Source organism: Littorina saxatilis, linkage group LG14, assembly GCF_037325665.1.
Source record: "Littorina saxatilis isolate snail1 linkage group LG14, US_GU_Lsax_2.0, whole genome shotgun sequence".
In the NCBI taxonomy this organism is placed as follows: Eukaryota; Metazoa; Mollusca; class Gastropoda; order Littorinimorpha; family Littorinidae; genus Littorina; species Littorina saxatilis.
In genome coordinates, this window is record NC_090258.1 from 39420229 (window position 1) to 39440540 (window position 20312).

The 20312-nt window shown below is 42.8% G+C and overlaps 1 protein-coding gene across 1 annotated transcript; it reads left to right on the top strand.

Annotated features, from left to right (window-relative positions):
- Nucleotides 1-615: 615 nt before the first annotated feature.
- LOC138947742 (uncharacterized) lies at nt 616-19304 on the top strand. The gene is made up of 6 exons (XM_070319290.1): nt 616-768; nt 3484-3614; nt 11291-11419; nt 13451-13582; nt 14359-14460; nt 18907-19304. The coding sequence occupies exons 1-6, from the start codon at nt 748-750 to the stop codon at nt 19097-19099; spliced, it is 708 nt and encodes a 235-aa protein (XP_070175391.1). The 5' UTR covers nt 616-747; the 3' UTR covers nt 19100-19304.
- Nucleotides 19305-20312: the final 1008 nt, after the last annotated feature.

Here is a 20312-nt window from a genome sequence, read left to right on the forward strand (position 1 = left end):
GATACTTATAATTATATCTTACAGGACAATGTTCCGAGTTCAAGGTCAACTTCTTATTTTTTTTCTTGCGCGTAATTTTAAATTTGTAAAAATTAAAAATACCCGAAGAATAACATGGCCCGGGTTGGTAGAAGAGCAGTGCGCACACAGACACAGACACAGACACACACACACGCACGCACGCACACACGCACGCACACATTCACACACACATACACACACACACACACACGCGCGCACGCTCGTACGCACGCACGCATACAAACACACAAACACACACACGCACGCACGCACGCACACAAACGAACACACACACACACACAAACACACACACACACACACACACACACACACACACACACACGATTGTCCCCCCCCCCTCTCCCTCGCTCTCTGTATCGTTTCTTATCGATCTCATCACAACCAACATGTTAAGAATGTCATGCATGCAAGCTGTCTTCGGCATTGGCAAAACCTGCACGTCAGTAGTAAACTCGTCAAACTTTCCTTTCAATCTTCAACACTCGCATCATCGTTACTTTGTATGTCACCTAAAACACATCACTGTTGTCAGGTGACTCCGCCTTGTGATGGTTGATGGACAAGTGGCAGAACAGCATCTGCAAGAGCAGCATCCACAATAGACCTACCACGTGTCCTCACCTCACTGGGCCCTTATAAAAGGCTGGTGGACAGTCCCAAGTGGTCAGGGTCTCTGTGTGATACTACTCTTAGCCAGACATAAACATGCTGTTCCAAGGCTTGGCGGTATGTATGTCTTCAGCTTGTGGGTCTACAGGCAAAAGCTTGTAGTCCCACTTCGCAAGCCTTGTAGAACAACTTGGGTTTAGAACTGGCTTTATATACTGTTCAAAAAAAGAAACGCATAGTTGCTACTTGCCAAATTTGTTTTATTTTTCGAAAAAATTAACAGAAAATCCAATATTTAGATTATTTGTTTGAAATTTGGTATGGACACAGTTGAATGCACACACAGTTCATTTGCATCTTCAAATCAATCAGTCAATCAATACGATTGGGTGCCGAGGCTGTCAAGTCAGTAGGGGGTGTGACTGCCTTGAGCAGCAACAACTGCCCGGCACCTTCTGGGCATGGACTGGATCAGATGCCGGATATCTTGCTGTGGGATGGTGTCCCACTCCTCCTGAAGTGCCTGCAATAGATCGCGGTGATTTGCCGGCGCTTCTTCTCGCCTGCGCACACGTCTGTCCAATTCATCCCAGAGGTGTTCTATCGGGTTCATGTCTGGCGACATGGATGGCCAGGGAAGCACCTGGACATGGTGGTCGGTGAGGAACTGGGTGGTGAGTCGTGCTGTGTGCGGGCGAGCGTTGTCCTGCTGGAATATGGCATCCTGGTCAGCCAGAAAAGGAAGGGCGTGTGGGCGCAGAATTTCCTCCACGTATCGCTGGGCAGTTATGCGCCCTTGGACGTGCACCAGGGTGCTCCTTCCAGCGGTATTGATCGCCCCCCACACCATGACGCCTCCACCACCATGAACGGGTGCCTCATCCACACAGTTGGGCGCGTAACGTTCGTTTACTCTCCGGTAGACCCTCCTCCGACCATCATGTCGCTGGAGCAGGAAGTAGGACTCGTCGCTGAACCACACGTGTCTCCAGTGATTCCGGACGGTCCAGCGAAGGTGCTGGTTGCCCCACTGCACTCGGTTCTGGCGATGGCGGCGGGTGAGGACAGCTCCTCTGTGAGGTCTGCGAGCTCTCAAACCAGCTTCATGCAGGCGGTTCCGCACGGTCTGGTCCGATAATCGGTGTGGTCCGGGGAGAGCCTGGACAGAAGATGAGGCCGACAGGAAACGATTCCGGAGGTGGCGGAGCCGTATGAAGCGGTCGTGAGCAGCAGTTGTCGCCCTTGGTCTTCCCGCTCGTGGCAAGTCAGCAACGGAGCCAGTGGCTTGAAACCTGACCTACAGTCTACTGATGGTGCTCTGGGACACGTGGAAGTGCCTGGCGATTGCACTTTGACTTTGGCCTGCTTGTAAACGACCCAATGCAATTTGGCGGTCTTCTCTGCTCAATCGGGCCATCTTTCGTCGCTGAATTGTCGTCTGATTTCTTTGTGGCGAACAATCCGCTTTTATGGGTTTTGGAAGACATGGTGAGAGCTCAATATTCCCCGAGTTTCACGAGATTACACTGAAGCATGACGAGTGGTCATGCCAAATGAGCAATTTTGACATTATAGCCACTGATAACGCATGCGTCACGTGCAGAGCTCACTTGTGGCAATGGACGAAAGGTCGACGACCAGATAAACATTTTCTGCAGTTTGGTGGATATCCTTGTAGCCATATAACTAAATTAACCAAATATTACAAGCTATGCGTTTCTTTTTTTGAACAGTATATCACCTCCAAACTTGAAAGAACTTTGGGTATTCATTTCACAGCATAACTCAATTTAAAGTTTTCCATGCTATTCCAAGGCTTGGCGTTATGTATGTTTTCAGCTGGTGGGTCAACAGGCAAAAGCTTGTGTGCCCACTTCGCAAACCTTGTAGAATAAATTGGGTTTAAAACTGGCTTTATATCACCTCCAAACTTGAAAGAAATTTGAGTATTCATTCCACAGTATAACTCAATTTGAAGTTTTCAATGCTGTTCCAAGGCTTGGCGTTATGTATGTTTTCAGCTAGTATGTCTACATACAAAAAGCTTGTATACCCACTTTGCAATCCTTGTAGATCTTCTTGGGTTTACCTGGCCTTGTAGAGTTGGCTTTATATCACCTTCAAGCTTTACAGAACTTTAGGTATTCATTCCACAGTAGAACTCAATTTTGAAATCTCCCATGCTGTTCTAAGACTTAGCGATATGCATGCCTGAAGTGTGTTGGTCTACTCGACCTTACAGAAAGGACATTATGTCACTTTAAATCTAAAAAACACACACTTTTGGTAATCGTTCTTTGTTAGAACTTTATTTCAAGTCTGCCTCCCTGTGTGAATTTATCAGTCGCCAGTATATTGGCGGTATGTAAGTCTAAACTCGCAGGTCTACTTGAAAAGGCATTATGTCTCCGGCGAATCTCCAAAGAACACCGGATTTTACAGTAGAATTTAAGTATTAAGACTTTTCGTTGCAAGACTTCCTCCCTGATCAAAACTACGAGCAGTAAGACAAAATCATGCCAATCCAAGGCTTGGTTGTGTGTATTTTTCAAACCTCTATGTTTACTGGGCTTTAAAAACTGAAACCGTTTTGTTTTTTTCATATTCTGGGAGAGTCCAAGTTCAACGTAAGAACATGGTTAAATTTGATGACGATTCAAACATTCAGCGATGGTAAAATCCAATGCTGTCCAGCATGAAACATCAGCCTAAGCCGATGATAGGGAAAGCTTAAGAATATCGCTTCCAACAGTGATGTGAAGTTAGCTAAAGTGTTCCAAGTTCGGGAGGAAGTTTTTGAACTGAGGAGCTTTGCAAATCTCACTGTTGCAGATTCTTCTGCTGGCGTGCGCCGCCACCGGCCAGCAATCTTTCTACGAGGGTGCCTGTCCGCCTGAGAACTCGGCCGTGGCGGCCTTTAGGAACCTTACCGATGTCAGGGCCCCTCTCTACATTCCTCTTATGTAAGTCTCATGGCATGGTTCTTTTTGTGTGTCTCCCCCTGTCTTCGTCTGCCTGTCAATCTGTCTGTCTGTCTGTCTGTCTGTCTGTCTGTCTGTCTGTCATCTTGCTACGTGCTCCCTTCTTTTCTCTCATGTCTTGCTACTTGCTGTTTCTGTCCGTCTGTCTGTCTGTCTGTCTGTCTGTCTGTCTGAGAATGTCTGCATCTCTCTGTCTGTCTGTCGGGCGGAAAACAGGACCCTCAATAATGTCAGAGGATTCTTCTCTTTAACCCTAAGCTTGTCTTGGTAGACCTTGTAACCTTATCTCAATTGCCCCAAACCTAGATCTAACCCTGTTACCGTGCTTTATCTGTTACCCTATAACCTTGTCTTAGTTGACCTGGTAACTGTGGCTCAATAAGCCCTGTAACGTATACCTTGTCTTGATTGCCCTTGTTACCTTGTCGTAGCCTTGCTCCAAACCTAGATCTAACCTTCTCATCATGCTTTACCTTGTCTTGATTGCCCTTGTTACCTTGTCGTAGCCTTGCTCCAAACCTAGATCTAACCTTCTCATCATGCTTTACCTTGTCTTGATTGCCCTTGTTACCTTGTCGTAGCCTTGCTCCAAACCTAGATCTAACCTTCTCATCATGCTTTACCTTGTCTTGATTGACCTTGTAACCTTGTCGTAGCCTTGCTCCAAACCTAGATCTAACCTTCTCATCATGCTTTACCTTGTCTTGATTGCCCTTGTTACCTTGTCGTAGCCTTGCTCCAAACCTAGATCTAACCTTCTCATCATGCTTTACCTTGTCTTGATTGCCCTTGTTACCTTGTCGTAGCCTTGCTCCAAACCTAGATCTAACCTTCTCATCATGCTTTACCTTGTCTTGATTGCCCTTGTTACCTTGTCGTAGCCTTGCTCCAAACCTAGATCTAACCTTCTCATCATGCTTTACCTTGTCTTGATTGCCCTTGTTACCTTGTCGTAGCCTTGCTCCAAACCTAGATCTAACCTTCTCATCATGCTTTACCTTGTCTTGATTGCCCTTGTTACCTTGTCGTAGCCTTGCTCCAAACCTAGATCTAACCTTCTCATCATGCTTTACCTTGTCTTGATTGCCCTTGTTACCTTGTCGTAGCCTTGCTCCAAACCTAGATCTAACCTTCTCATCATGCTTTACCTTGTCTTGATTGACCTTGTAACCTTGTCGTAGCCTTGCTCCAAACCTAGATCTAACCTTCTCATCATGCTTTACCTTGTCTTGATTGCCCTTGTTACCTTGTCGTAGCCTTGCTCCAAACCTAGATCTAACCTTCTCATCATGCTTTACCTTGTCTTGATTGCCCTTGTTACCTTGTCGTAGCCTTGCTCCAAACCTAGATCTAACCTTCTCATCATGCTTTACCTTGTCTTGATTGCCCTTGTTACCTTGTCGTAGCCTTGCTCCAAACCTAGATCTAACCTTCTCATCATGCTTTACCTTGTCTTGATTGCCCTTGTTACCTTGTCGTAGCCTTGCTCCAAACCTAGATCTAACCTTCTCATCATGCTTTACCTTGTCTTGATTGCCCTTGTTACCTTGTCGTAGCCTTGCTCCAAACCTAGATCTAACCTTCTCATCATGCTTTACCTTGTCTTGATTGCCCTTGTTACCTTGTCGTAGCCTTGCTCCAAACCTAGATCTAACCTTCTCATCATGCTTTACCTTGTCTTGATTGCCCTTGTTACCTTGTCGTAGCCTTGCTCCAAACCTAGATCTAACCTTCTCGTCATGCTTTACCTTGTCTTGATTGCCCTTGTAACCTTGTCGTAGCCTTGCTCCAAACCTAGATCTAACCTTCTCATCATGCTTTACCTTGTCTTGATTGCCCTTGTAACCTTGTCGTAGCCTTGCTCCAAACCTAGATCTAACCTTCTCATCATGCTTTACCTTGTCTTGATTGCCCTTGTTACCTTGTCGTAGCCTTGCTCCAAACCTAGATCTAACCTTCTCATCATGCTTTACCTTGTCTTGATTGCCCTTGTTACCTTGTCGTAGCCTTGCTCCAAACCTAGATCTAACCTTCTCATCATGCTTTACCTTGTCTTGATTGCCCTTGTTACCTTGTCGTAGCCTTGCTCCAAACCTAGATCTAACCTTCTCATCATGCTTTACCTTGTCTTGATTGCCCTTGTTACCTTGTCGTAGCCTTGCTCCAAACCTAGATCTAACCTTCTCATCATGCTTTACCTTGTCTTGATTGCCCTTGTTACCTTGTCGTAGCCTTGCTCCAAACCTAGATCTAACCTTCTCATCATGCTTTACCTTGTCTTGATTGCCCTTGTTACCTTGTCGTAGCCTTGCTCCAAACCTAGATCTAACCTTCTCATCATGCTTTACCTTGTCTTGATTGCCCTTGTTACCTTGTCGTAGCCTTGCTCCAAACCTAGATCTAACCTTCTCATCATGCTTTACCTTGTCTTGATTGCCCTTGTTACCTTGTCGTAGCCTTGCTCCAAACCTAGATCTAACCTTCTCATCATGCTTTACCTTGTCTTGATTGCCCTTGTTACCTTGTCGTAGCCTTGCTCCAAACCTAGATCTAACCTTCTCATCATGCTTTACCTTGTCTTGATTGCCCTTGTTACCTTGTCGTAGCCTTGCTCCAAACCTAGATCTAACCTTCTCATCATGCTTTACCTTGTCTTGATTGCCCTTGTTACCTTGTCGTAGCCTTGCTCCAAACCTAGATCTAACCTTCTCATCATGCTTTACCTTGTCTTGATTGCCCTTGTTACCTTGTCGTAGCCTTGCTCCAAACCTAGATCTAAACTTCTCATCATGCTTTACCTTGTCTTGATTGCCCTTGTTACCTTGTCGTAGCCTTGCTCCAAACCTAGATCTAACCTTCTCATCATGCTTTACCTTGTCTTGATTGCCCTTGTTACCTTGTCGTAGCCTTGCTCCAAACCTAGATCTAACCTTCTCATCATGCTTTACCTTGTCTTGATTGCCCTTGTTACCTTGTCGTAGCCTTGCTCCAAACCTAGATCTAACCTTCTCATCATGCTTTACCTTGTCTTGATTGCCCTTGTTACCTTGTCGTAGCCTTGCTCCAAACCTAGATCTAACCTTCTCATCATGCTTTACCTTGTCTTGATTGCCCTTGTTACCTTGTCGTAGCCTTGCTCCAAACCTAGATCTAACCTTCTCATCATGCTTTACCTTGTCTTGATTGCCCTTGTTACCTTGTCGTAGCCTTGCTCCAAACCTAGATCTAACCTTCTCATCATGCTTTACCTTGTCTTGATTGCCCTTGTTACCTTGTCGTAGCCTTGCTCCAAACCTAGATCTAACCTTCTCATCATGCTTTACCTTGTCTTGATTGCCCTTGTTACCTTGTCGTAGCCTTGCTCCAAACCTAGATCTAACCTTCTCATCATGCTTTACCTTGTCTTGATTGCCCTTGTTACCTTGTCGTAGCCTTGCTCCAAACCTAGATCTAACCTTCTCATCATGCTTTACCTTGTCTTGATTGCCCTTGTTACCTTGTCGTAGCCTTGCTCCAAACCTAGATCTAACCTTCTCATCATGCTTTACCTTGTCTTGATTGCCCTTGTTACCTTGTCGTAGCCTTGCTCCAAACCTAGATCTAACCTTCTCATCATGCTTTACCTTGTCTTGATTGACCTTGTTACCTTGTCGTAGCCTTGCTCCAAACCTAGATCTAACCTTCTCATCATGCTTTACCTTGTCTTGATTGCCCTTGTTACCTTGTCGTAGCCTTGCTCCAAACCTAGATCTAACCTTCTCATCATGCTTTACCTTGTCTTGATTGCCCTTGTTACCTTGTCGTAGCCTTGCTCCAAACCTAGATCTAACCTTCTCATCATGCTTTACCTTGTCTTGATTGCCCTTGTTACCTTGTCGTAGCCTTGCTCCAAACCTAGATCTAACCTTCTCATCATGCTTTACCTTGTCTTGATTGCCCTTGTTACCTTGTCGTAGCCTTGCTCCAAACCTAGATCTAACCTTCTCATCATGCTTTACCTTGTCTTGATTGCCCTTGTTACCTTGTCGTAGCCTTGCTCCAAACCTAGATCTAACCTTCTCATCATGCTTTACCTTGTCTTGATTGCCCTTGTTACCTTGTCGTAGCCTTGCTCCAAACCTAGATCTAACCTTCTCATCATGCTTTACCTTGTCTTGATTGACCTTGTAACCTTGTCGTAGCCTTGCTCCAAACCTAGATCTAACCTTCTCATCATGCTTTACCTTGTCTTGATTGCCCTTGTTACCTTGTCGTAGCCTTGCTCCAAACCTAGATCTAACCTTCTCATCATGCTTTACCTTGTCTTGATTGCCCTTGTTACCTTGTCGTAGCCTTGCTCCAAACCTAGATCTAACCTTCTCATCATGCTTTACCTTGTCTTGATTGCCCTTGTTACCTTGTCGTAGCCTTGCTCCAAACCTAGATCTAACCTTCTCATCATGCTTTACCTTGTCTTGATTGCCCTTGTTACCTTGTCGTAGCCTTGCTCCAAACCTAGATCTAACCTTCTCATCATGCTTTACCTTGTCTTGATTGCCCTTGTTACCTTGTCGTAGCCTTGCTCCAAACCTAGATCTAACCTTCTCATCATGCTTTACCTTGTCTTGATTGCCCTTGTTACCTTGTCGTAGCCTTGCTCCAAACCTAGATCTAACCTTCTCGTCATGCTTTACCTTGTCTTGATTGCCCTTGTTACCTTGTCGTAGCCTTGCTCCAAACCTAGATCTAACCTTCTCGTCATGCTTTACCTTGTCTTGATTGCCCTTGTAACCTTGTCGTAGCCTTGCTCCAAACCTAGATCTAACCTTCTCATCATGCTTTACCTTGTCTTGATTGCCCTTGTAACCTTGTCGTAGCCTTGCTCCAAACCTAGATCTAACCTTCTCATCATGCTTTACCTTGTCTTGATTGCCCTTGTTACCTTGTCGTAGCCTTGCTCCAAACCTAGATCTAACCTTCTCATCATGCTTTACCTTGTCTTGATTGCCCTTGTTACCTTGTCGTAGCCTTGCTCCAAACCTAGATCTAACCTTCTCATCATGCTTTACCTTGTCTTGATTGCCCTTGTTACCTTGTCGTAGCCTTGCTCCAAACCTAGATCTAACCTTCTCATCATGCTTTACCTTGTCTTGATTGCCCTTGTTACCTTGTCGTAGCCTTGCTCCAAACCTAGATCTAACCTTCTCATCATGCTTTACCTTGTCTTGATTGCCCTTGTTACCTTGTCGTAGCCTTGCTCCAAACCTAGATCTAACCTTCTCATCATGCTTTACCTTGTCTTGATTGCCCTTGTTACCTTGTCGTAGCCTTGCTCCAAACCTAGATCTAACCTTCTCATCATGCTTTACCTTGTCTTGATTGCCCTTGTTACCTTGTCGTAGCCTTGCTCCAAACCTAGATCTAACCTTCTCATCATGCTTTACCTTGTCTTGATTGCCCTTGTTACCTTGTCGTAGCCTTGCTCCAAACCTAGATCTAACCTTCTCATCATGCTTTACCTTGTCTTGATTGCCCTTGTTACCTTGTCGTAGCCTTGCTCCAAACCTAGATCTAACCTTCTCATCATGCTTTACCTTGTCTTGATTGCCCTTGTTACCTTGTCGTAGCCTTGCTCCAAACCTAGATCTAACCTTCTCATCATGCTTTACCTTGTCTTGATTGCCCTTGTTACCTTGTCGTAGCCTTGCTCCAAACCTAGATCTAACCTTCTCATCATGCTTTACCTTGTCTTGATTGCCCTTGTTACCTTGTCGTAGCCTTGCTCCAAACCTAGATCTAACCTTCTCATCATGCTTTACCTTGTCTTGATTGCCCTTGTTACCTTGTCGTAGCCTTGCTCCAAACCTAGATCTAACCTTCTCATCATGCTTTACCTTGTCTTGATTGCCCTTGTTACCTTGTCGTAGCCTTGCTCCAAACCTAGATCTAACCTTCTCATCATGCTTTACCTTGTCTTGATTGCCCTTGTTACCTTGTCGTAGCCTTGCTCCAAACCTAGATCTAACCTTCTCATCATGCTTTACCTTGTCTTGATTGCCCTTGTTACCTTGTCGTAGCCTTGCTCCAAACCTAGATCTAACCTTCTCATCATGCTTTACCTTGTCTTGATTGCCCTTGTTACCTTGTCGTAGCCTTGCTCCAAACCTAGATCTAACCTTCTCATCATGCTTTACCTTGTCTTGATTGCCCTTGTTACCTTGTCGTAGCCTTGCTCCAAACCTAGATCTAACCTTCTCATCATGCTTTACCTTGTCTTGATTGCCCTTGTTACCTTGTCGTAGCCTTGCTCCAAACCTAGATCTAACCTTCTCATCATGCTTTACCTTGTCTTGATTGCCCTTGTTACCTTGTCGTAGCCTTGCTCCAAACCTAGATCTAACCTTCTCATCATGCTTTACCTTGTCTTGATTGACCTTGTTACCTTGTCGTAGCCTTGCTCCAAACCTAGATCTAACCTTCTCATCATGCTTTACCTTGTCTTGATTGCCCTTGTTACCTTGTCGTAGCCTTGCTCCAAACCTAGATCTAACCTTCTCATCATGCTTTACCTTGTCTTGATTGCCCTTGTTACCTTGTCGTAGCCTTGCTCCAAACCTAGATCTAACCTTCTCATCATGCTTTACCTTGTCTTGATTGCCCTTGTTACCTTGTCGTAGCCTTGCTCCAAACCTAGATCTAACCTTCTCATCATGCTTTACCTTGTCTTGATTGACCTTGTTACCTTGTCGTAGCCTTGCTCCAAACCTAGATCTAACCTTCTCATCATGCTTTACCTTGTCTTGATTGCCCTTGTTACCTTGTCGTAGCCTTGCTCCAAACCTAGATCTAACCTTCTCATCATGCTTTACCTTGTCTTGATTGCCCTTGTTACCTTGTCGTAGCCTTGCTCCAAACCTAGATCTAACCTTCTCATCATGCTTTACCTTGTCTTGATTGACCTTGTAACCTTGTCGTAGCCTTGCTCCAAACCTAGATCTAACCTTCTCATCATGCTTTACCTTGTCTTGATTGCCCTTGTTACCTTGTCGTAGCCTTGCTCCAAACCTAGATCTAACCTTCTCATCATGCTTTACCTTGTCTTGATTGCCCTTGTTACCTTGTCGTAGCCTTGCTCCAAACCTAGATCTAACCTTCTCATCATGCTTTACCTTGTCTTGATTGCCCTTGTTACCTTGTCGTAGCCTTGCTCCAAACCTAGATCTAACCTTCTCATCATGCTTTACCTTGTCTTGATTGCCCTTGTTACCTTGTCGTAGCCTTGCTCCAAACCTAGATCTAACCTTCTCATCATGCTTTACCTTGTCTTGATTGCCCTTGTTACCTTGTCGTAGCCTTGCTCCAAACCTAGATCTAACCTTCTCATCATGCTTTACCTTGTCTTGATTGCCCTTGTTACCTTGTCGTAGCCTTGCTCCAAACCTAGATCTAACCTTCTCATCATGCTTTACCTTGTCTTGATTGCCCTTGTTACCTTGTCGTAGCCTTGCTCCAAACCTAGATCTAACCTTCTCATCATGCTTTACCTTGTCTTGATTGCCCTTGTTACCTTGTCGTAGCCTTGCTCCAAACCTAGATCTAACCTTCTCATCATGCTTTACCTTGTCTTGATTGACCTTGTAACCTTGTCATGACCCTGCGCGACCTTGTGTGTGTGACAGTGACCGCGTGCTGAAGGACGCCTCGTCCGCTCAGGATGAGATCAAGGCCAAGCTTGCTGAGGTGGATCTGCCATGGAAGTTCTCCCTGCCCACCAACGATTCCAACAGCAGGCTGCGATTCGCTCCCTTGTGAGTAGTAAACAATAATCAATGAGACGAAGAATACAAACGGGAAAGAAAGAGAGACAGAGAGAGAGAGGGTTGTGGGTGAGGGTTGCTGACTCTGAACGGACAATTTTCGTCTACTTCGATATCATTAAGGATCAGCAAGATTAAACTCGTTTCAGGTTTTGCCGATACAAATCCCTTCTATCGGAAGACAATATCGCTTCAAAAAATGTTACCAAAATAATAATACATGTTCGGCCCAATTTTCTTAGCGTGCAAATCCATTGTAAGTGGATAACAAGAGGCGAAGCCTTCAAGGCTCACGTAAGAAATAGACAAACAGTAACACAAACTCAATCACTCCGTCACACATACACACCCACACACACAGTAAGCTTAGGTGACGACTGTGCAAGAAAGAGAGACACTAGATCTAGATCTGTCTGTGTCTGCATGTAGCCTACTTACAGGGACACGACTGCCAAATAGTCTCGGCCCGCTCAAAATAACAATGACCGAGACCACACACACCACGCGAGAGAGAAAGACTACAGGGAGGCATGCAGTCATGATGCATTAATTGACGTCAAACACTTTTGACCGTGACGTAATCTTATGCGAGCTTTATCCATAGTCTTGGATAACCACTCACACATAGACTCGGAAATGTTAAAGTTTCTACCACAGACATACACACACACGCACACACGCACACACGCACGCACAAACGCACGCACAGACAGACAAAGTTACGATCGCATAGGCTACACTTACGTGAGCCAATGATCAACGACACGAAAAACACAAAGGAGAAAATGAAATAATAGAGACTTTAAGAAGGGCTACCACATTCATATGGTTGGCATTTTCGTGGTTGCAAAAGACACTCGGCGGGGGAACACCATGTGTCGCTAGTACAGCGGTTAAGGCCAAAAAAAAAAAATTGTCTGTTTAGGGTAACATGACCAAAAAAAGTAGGGTCGGTAGGTAGGTAGGTTTTTTGTTTTTTTTGTTTTTTTGTTTTTGTAAATGCTATGTTGGCTGAACATTCACTTCTTATATTTGATGAATACATGTTTCAAAACTAACGTATAAATAAAACAGAGAGAAAGGGAGAGAAAGAAACGCCAAATGTCTCTTTTTAGCATTTTTACCTCTTTTTTTTTCTTTTTTTTTTTTGAAATCAAAAAAAAGTTTTTGGGTCGGCGCCAAATCGATAGGGTCGGTCGGGTTACCCTAAACAGACAATTTTTTTTTTTTGGCCTAAGAGGACAGAAGAATTTCGTTTCGCTGCGGTCGCACCGGTTCAGAAGTGTCGATCAGATAATACCAGCTGCCTCACTTCTGCTGAAACGCATCAGATACTCAGGCCACAACTCAACACATCATAAACTTTAACTACTTCATGCATTTTTCTCCTCTAGGCGGCTTGACCAGCCGACTGAAAAGTTGAGTCGGCCTGATGTTTGGGTCGCCTTCTTGAAATTTCTTTCGTCTGCTCAGTCACTCACTTACCCAATTCAAGCCTGCTTTACGGCTTTTTAAACTTGATTTTTAAAAACATTTCAATGATAAATCGCGCCTAAAGATGTCAGAGCATACATCGATTACACAAGGTAGGCATATTTTATGACTATTCGAATATAAAACGCGACCGAAGTCACTTTCGTCAGAATGACCAATTCTACGAATTTCGTTTCTCTTGGCGAAGCGAATTTCTGTTCGTAGAGATCGGAAGTCACGTGTACTCAAAAAGGTGTGACGTTTTACAACCGAAAATGCCAACGAAACGAATGTGGTAGTGCTTCTTAATCTCTCATATTGACAACATCGGTACGGCAATTGTAAACACAGGAAGAGAAAAAAAAAGTCCAACATCGGTACAGCGAACGGAGTGCATGATCGCTTACTGACTAGACGGGACTGTAGTGTGAAAGTTGATGGCATGTGTTCGCAGCTTGCACTGTAGTGTGAAAGTTGATGACATGTGTTTGGATGACATGCGTTTGTAGCTTGGAATGTAGTGTGAAAATTGATGACATGTGCTTGCAGCTTGGACCGGTGCTGTGAGGACAACCACCATGCCTGCAGCAACGTCGACATCATCCTGTCTTACCTCAAGTTTGACGGTGGAGTGTGCTGGGTTGTGTGGCCCGAGCACTTCTTCATATATAAGCGTTGCACGTGAGTCACGAGCATTGGATAAGGGCAAGATAAAAGGTTAAGGATAAGGATAAGATTTCTTATAGTCCTGTGAGGTTACCCTCATGGAAATTCAGGCAGCTTTCTCCCTGGGGAAAGCGAGCTGCCATACAGTATACGGCGCTACCCATTGTTGTTTCTTTGTCCTGCATGCGTGTATTAATGTTTCCGAGCCCTGAGACCTTCGCTGTAAACTTGGGTTCTTTATCGTGCGCAAGGACAAGGACAATGTATGCGCACGATGCGCCTAAACAACCAAAACAGTTGTCAATGTTTAAGGCATAAGGGAAGAGAGAGAGAGAGAGAGAGAGAAAGAGAGAGAGAGAGAGATAGAGAGAGAGAGAGACAGAGAGACAGAGAGAGAGAGAGAGACAGAGAGACAGAGAGAGAGAAAAACAAATCCCGTAACGAATTGATAGTACTGCTAACGTTTTAACAGTCAAAATACGACAAGCTAAGATAAGAGCGAATCTTGCTAGTCTAACACAAAATGGCGGCAATTCAAGCAACGTCCTCACGAGAAAATTGGGGACAGTACAGTTACTATGAAATGTTTTTCTGTGCAGTTATTTCCTGCTATTGTCACTTTTTTGATCGATCAAAATGTGTTCCGCAGTTCTTGTGAACAAAAAAAGTAAAAGAATTTGGCTTTGACCTCCATTGTGACGCGAACATCCATATGATGCCTTGTAGGCAGTAAAAGTAGTTCATTCTGTGGTGTCTTGCGATCTTCATTGGATCTGGTTTCTGTTGTACAGTTGCTGTGCCTGCTTGTTGCTTGAGGACGCGCCGGTGGTGGGCCGCTGCGTGGAGACTGACTACCAAACCGTTGGTGTCATCGCCTACTGCCCTCACATCAAGTACGTCTAGTTGTAAGAGCAATAAACGATGGTTTTGAAAAAGGAGAAATGTCCTCCACTCAAAAAGAAGGTGTTATAATATGTATTCCCAAGGGGGATAAACCAAGGGAATATTTGAAAGATTGGAGGCCTATTTCCTTATTAAACGTTGTATATAAAATTGCAACATCCTGTATTGCAGAAAGGATAAAAACTATCCTGCCAAAACTAATTAGCGAAGACCAGTCTGGTTTTATGGCCAATAGATATATTGGAAATAATGTGCGTTTAATCTATGATTTGATTGAATATTGTAATGAGAATAAGATAGCAGGATTGTTAATGTGCATTGATTTTGAGAAGGCGTTTGATTCGCTGGACTGGCGTTTTATGATTAAAACGCTTGAGGCATTTGGGTTTAAAAATGATATTTTGAGGTGGATAAAGACGTTTTATTCAAATATTAAGTCGACTGTATTAGTAAACGGTCAGCCGAGCCCCTGGTTTAATGTAAGAAGAGGATGTAGACAGGGCGATCCCATATCTCCTTATTTATTTATTTTGTGTGCTGAAGTATTTTCACTCATGATCAAGGAAAATAAAAATATTAAGGGAATTGTTATCGGCGAAACAGAATTTAAGCTGTCACAATTCGCCGACGATACTGAATTATTTCAAAGAGGAGATATGGAAACCTTTGAGGAAACAATGAACATATTAAACGATTTTGGAAATAAATCAGGGCTAAGAATGAATATAGACAAAACAGCAATTATTTGGTTAGGAGGTAATATAAATAGTGATGTAAGGTATATGCCACACCTTGGTTTTGAATGGAACCCCCCAAAGTTTAAAATATTGGGTATTTGGTTTACGAGTGATTTAAAGAATTGTGTACAAATTAATTTCGATATGCAGTTTCAAGCAGTAAAACGATTATTTTTGATTTGGTCTAAAAGATTGATAACCCCTATAGGTAGAATAGCAGTTTTGAAATCCTTAATATTGTCCAAGCTTGTATACTTGTGGATGTTGTTGCCAAACCCTCCAGACAAGTTTATAAATGATTTACAGACTATGATTTTTGACTTTGTGTGGAATCGAAAACGTGATCGGATAAGTAGAAATATTGTAGTTAAAAGTGTTAAGGATGGTGGCCTTGATGTTCCTCACGTTAAGACTTATATGTTAGCCCTGAAATTGACTTGGATAAAAAAGTTGAGGTTTACGGTCCACAAATGGAAAGTTATAACAACTGTTTTATATCCCGATGTGGACAACATTGATGTAAGTGGTCCTAGCCTTTATAGCAGTAAACAACATGGTAATAGTTTTTGGAAGGATGTGTTTAATGTTTATGAACAATTTCGATATAAAATAGATCTAGAAACCTCCAAAGAAATATTAGCAGAACCACTTTTCTTCAATAATAATATAAAGATTGGGAAGAAGACTTGTTTTTTTCAGAATTGGTTTGATAACAACATTTATTTCATTGGTCAGTTGGTTAATGACAATGGAAGTTTTTATACCTATAACGAGTTCTGTGAAAAGTATCATATCAGAACAAATTTTTTGAGTTATTTAGGATGCGTGGGAGCAATTAAAAAATACATAAAAACGTTTAATATTGTTTTGGAGAATAATAGTATGATTGATAGTAATAAATCAGTGTCAGTCATTCACTCCCAAATAAAAGGTGCAAAATTGTATTATGAAAAATTACTACAGGATGGAAAGCGTCCAAATTGTTGTACAAAATGGGAAGATAAACTAGAAGGCGATATTGATTGGAAATTATGCTTTAAATATGTAACGAAAATTTCTGAAGTAAAACTTAAATGGTTTCAAATTCGAGTATTACATAGGATTTTGGCAACAAATGTGATATTAAAACAAATGGGAGTAGTAGAAGACGTGATGTGCCATTTATGCCGAGACGAGAGGGATAGTATTCAACATTGTTTGTGGGCATGTCAATATGTACAGTCATTTTGGAATGATTTGTTAAACTATGTTAAAAATGAATGTCACAATGTTGAGAACATATTTTTTAGTGAAAAGTTTATTTTGTTTGGTATTGATACATATTTCAAAAGTAGTACAGTTTTTGATTTTATAATATTAAATGCCAAATTTTTTATTTACAAGTGTAAGTATGCAAAAGCTGTTCCTACAATGGCTGCATTTAAAAGAGATTTGAGAAAAAGGTATTTGGTAGAAGAATATTTAAGTAAACTTAATTTTACAATAAATTTCTCCTGGAGTGGTACCCATTTAAACCTCTGATATTGTCAAATGATTGATTGTCTTTCTGATTGAGCTTGTAAGGATGAAATTTGGTTTTTGGAGGTAATAGGAGGTTAAAGATGTTTCTCAGTTTAGACTCGAACACAAACATTGTCTGTTTATTTTGCAGCAGCTAAACGGGGATCAGGACTTGGTGTTTTACAAAATTATCAAATAGAAACATAAAAAAAGAGACGTTTACATAATTTATAAATGTATTGAATATGGGCTGTGTGATTGTATGCTTTATCGTGTTTTTCCGTTTTGTTGTTGTTGTTGCCTCTTTTTTTTCTTTGTCTTTGTTGGAGATGCATAGTTTTGTATGATTGATGTTATTTGATGTTCCTGTGTGATGTTGATATTGTGTACTAAAAAGAAATAAAAACGTGTTAAAAAAAAAAGTACGCCATAAGGTAAGTCTCGCTCATTCATCCACTTTCTGTTCAGCCCAACAAAGGTACACTAATATGTTCACTTTTTTCTCTCCATTTTAACGGGAAATAGCAGCGACTAAACAAACCGAGCGGTCTGTTCTTGGTCCTCTCTTCCAAAGAGAGTTATCTGACGTCATCAGAGAAGCAAACTTTGAGAAGTCGTTGGGTCTTATAACGCGAATAATGGTGGCACGTCCACATTCAGTCACTTCTTCTGCATCTTTCTTTCTTTATTTGGTGTTTAACGTCGTTTTCAACCACGAAGGTTATATCGCGACGATTCTTCTGCATATCTCCAGAGGAACTGACAAAGAACTTCGAGAACGAAGTTTGTCTCGGTGACTTCATCATATCAGGAGTAAAACAATAAATACAAATAATCGAAAGGTGACCGCTAGGCTGTGCATGCATCGGTATCGTATTATTTTATTATTTATTTGTGAGTATTTCTACGCACATACCCTCTCCTATTTGGGGAGGCTCATGGCGTTTACAATATGCCGTGTGAGATGGAATTTTTTACACAATATATCACGCATTCACATCGGCCAGTAAATCTCAAGCGTGTTAGGCGAGATATACTTTTCACGGCCTATTATTCCAAGTCAGACGGGTATTTGGTGGACATTTTTATATATGTCTATACAATTTTGCCAGGAAAGACCCTTTTGTCAATCGTGGGATCTTTAACGTGCACACCCCAATGTAGTGTACACGGGACCTCGGTTTTTCGTCTCATCCGAAAGACTAGCACTTGAACCCACCACCTAGGTTAGGAAATGGGGGAGAAAATTGCGGCCTGACCCAGGCCTGAACACGCAACCTCTCGATTCCGAGCGCAAGTGTGTTACCACTCGGCCACCCAGTCATTAAGACATTGCTTTCCCAAGTCTTCTGTTCACAACCTCTGCCAACATACCTTCGTTCCGTTTCAAGGTAGTCCGCCCTTGCAGATAGTATTCTTGACTTTACCGATAGCATTATCCATGTTCGCAACTTTTCAAATGTGACTTCATGTTCCAAAGTAATTGCGAGCTCGATTTTCAAGGTGGTCCGCCCTTACTGATAGTATTCTTGACTCTACAGATAGCATTATCCATTTTCTCAACTCTTCCAAAGTGATTGCGAGCTTGATTTTAAAGGTAGTCCGCCCTTACTGACAGTATTCTTGACCTTACAGATAGCATTATCCATTTTCTCAACTTTTTAAATGTGACTCCATGTTCCAAAGTGAATGCGAGCTCGATTTTCAAGGTAGCCGCTCGCTCTTACTAATAGTATTTTTGACTCTACCGATAGCATTATCCATTTTCTCAACTTTTTAAATGTGACTTCATGTTCCAAAGTGATTGCGAGCTTGATTTTCAAGGGGGTCTGGCCTTACTTGACAGTATTCTTGACCTTACAGATAGCATTATCCATTTTCTCAACTTTTTAAATGTGACTTTATGTTCCAAAGTGACTGCGAGCTTGATTTTCAAGGTGGTCCGCCCTTACTGACACTGTTCTTGACCTTACAGATAGCATTATCCATTTTCTCAACTTTTTAAATGTGACTTCATGTTCCAAAGGGACTGCGAGCTTGATTTTCAAGGTGGTCCGCCCTTACTGACACTGTTCTTGACCTTACAGATAGCATTATCCATTTTCTCAACTTTTTAAATGTGACTTCATGTTCCAAAGTGATTGCGAGCTTGATTTTCAAGGTAGTCCGGCCTTACTGACAGTATTCTTGATCTTGCAGGTACCAAAAGGTGGCTCTGAGGATCCCTACCCGCTGCCGTTGTCAGGCCGCCTGCCCCACCCCCCTGGACTACGTTCTTCCCGATAACTCCCCTGCCCAGGAGAGGAGGCTCCAGATCGCGTCGACCAACATCCACCAGCAGAGCGACCAGTACCAGCGTGCACCTATCGTGAACGTTGTCTCTGGAATCTAGACAGGACAAAAAAAATTACCTTGACTCCTCGAATCAGATGTAAACAAAATTAAAACAGACTTTGTTCTTGTTGATGTCTAGTTTTGGTCAGGCATGCGGTATTAGAAAGGAAAAAAAAACCAACACCCCGCAATATTCAGAATTGCACTTGCTCGCCGGAGAAAGTATGGCTGCTGAAAACAGACAATAAATGAACGGAGCAGTTTTTTCGTGTGTTGTTAATGTTTGGTACTGAGCGTTTGTGTTTGTTGTGGTGTGTGTGTGTGTGTGTGTGTGTGTGTGTGTGTGTGTGTGTGTGTGTGTGTGTGTGTGTGTGGTCTGCCTTTGGGAATGATATGAATACCAGCAGAATATGTCCATTCCGCATTCACACACACACACACACACACACTCGCACACATATCCACACCCACACGTACATAAGCACACACACACACACACGTGCACAAGCACACACACATACATAAGCACACACACACACACACACACTTACACACACTCGCACACGCGCACACACACACACATACGCACACACATTATACACACACACACACGCATACACACACACACACATACACCCACACACACATAAACACACATACACACACATATACACACACATACACACACATACACACAAACACACACACACACAAACAACACATACATCCACCCCTACACACACACACACACACACACACACACACACACACACACACACACACACCATGCATTTGGGGAAGGACCCGTAATATGGACTAATTCCACACGTAAAACACCTGAGTTCTGAGTTAATAACGATGCAGAGCGCTCAGAAACAATTTCATTTGTCACAACTACGTACCTCTCTGGATAACTTGAACATGTCAAATTTAATTTGCATCCCTCACCCTTCACAACTGTGAACAGATCCCGGTCTTATGCATGACTAGCTGTAACGTGTTTTTTTTCATAGACCTTCAGTTACTTCCTGGAACGGTCCTTGATGAATGATTATTTATTTCCCAAATCATAAAAATATATGCTTATAACATGTGTTTTATTTCTCTCACACACACACACACACACACACACACACACACACACACACACACACACACACACACACACACACACACACACACACACACTCGCAAAGAAAATTACACACACACACACACACACACACACACACACACACACACACACACACACACACACACACACACACACA

Excerpts from the sequence above, each read along its gene's own strand:
- LOC138947742 (XM_070319290.1), top strand. The coding sequence starts at position 748 with ATGCTGTTCCAAGGCTTGGCG. Across the intron at positions 13,583-14,358 it reads TTCATATATAAGCGTTGCAC|TTGCTGTGCCTGCTTGTTGC; the intron begins GTGAGTCACGAG and ends TCTGTTGTACAG. Across the intron at positions 14,461-18,906 it reads GCCTACTGCCCTCACATCAA|GTACCAAAAGGTGGCTCTGA; the intron begins GTACGTCTAGTT and ends TTGATCTTGCAG.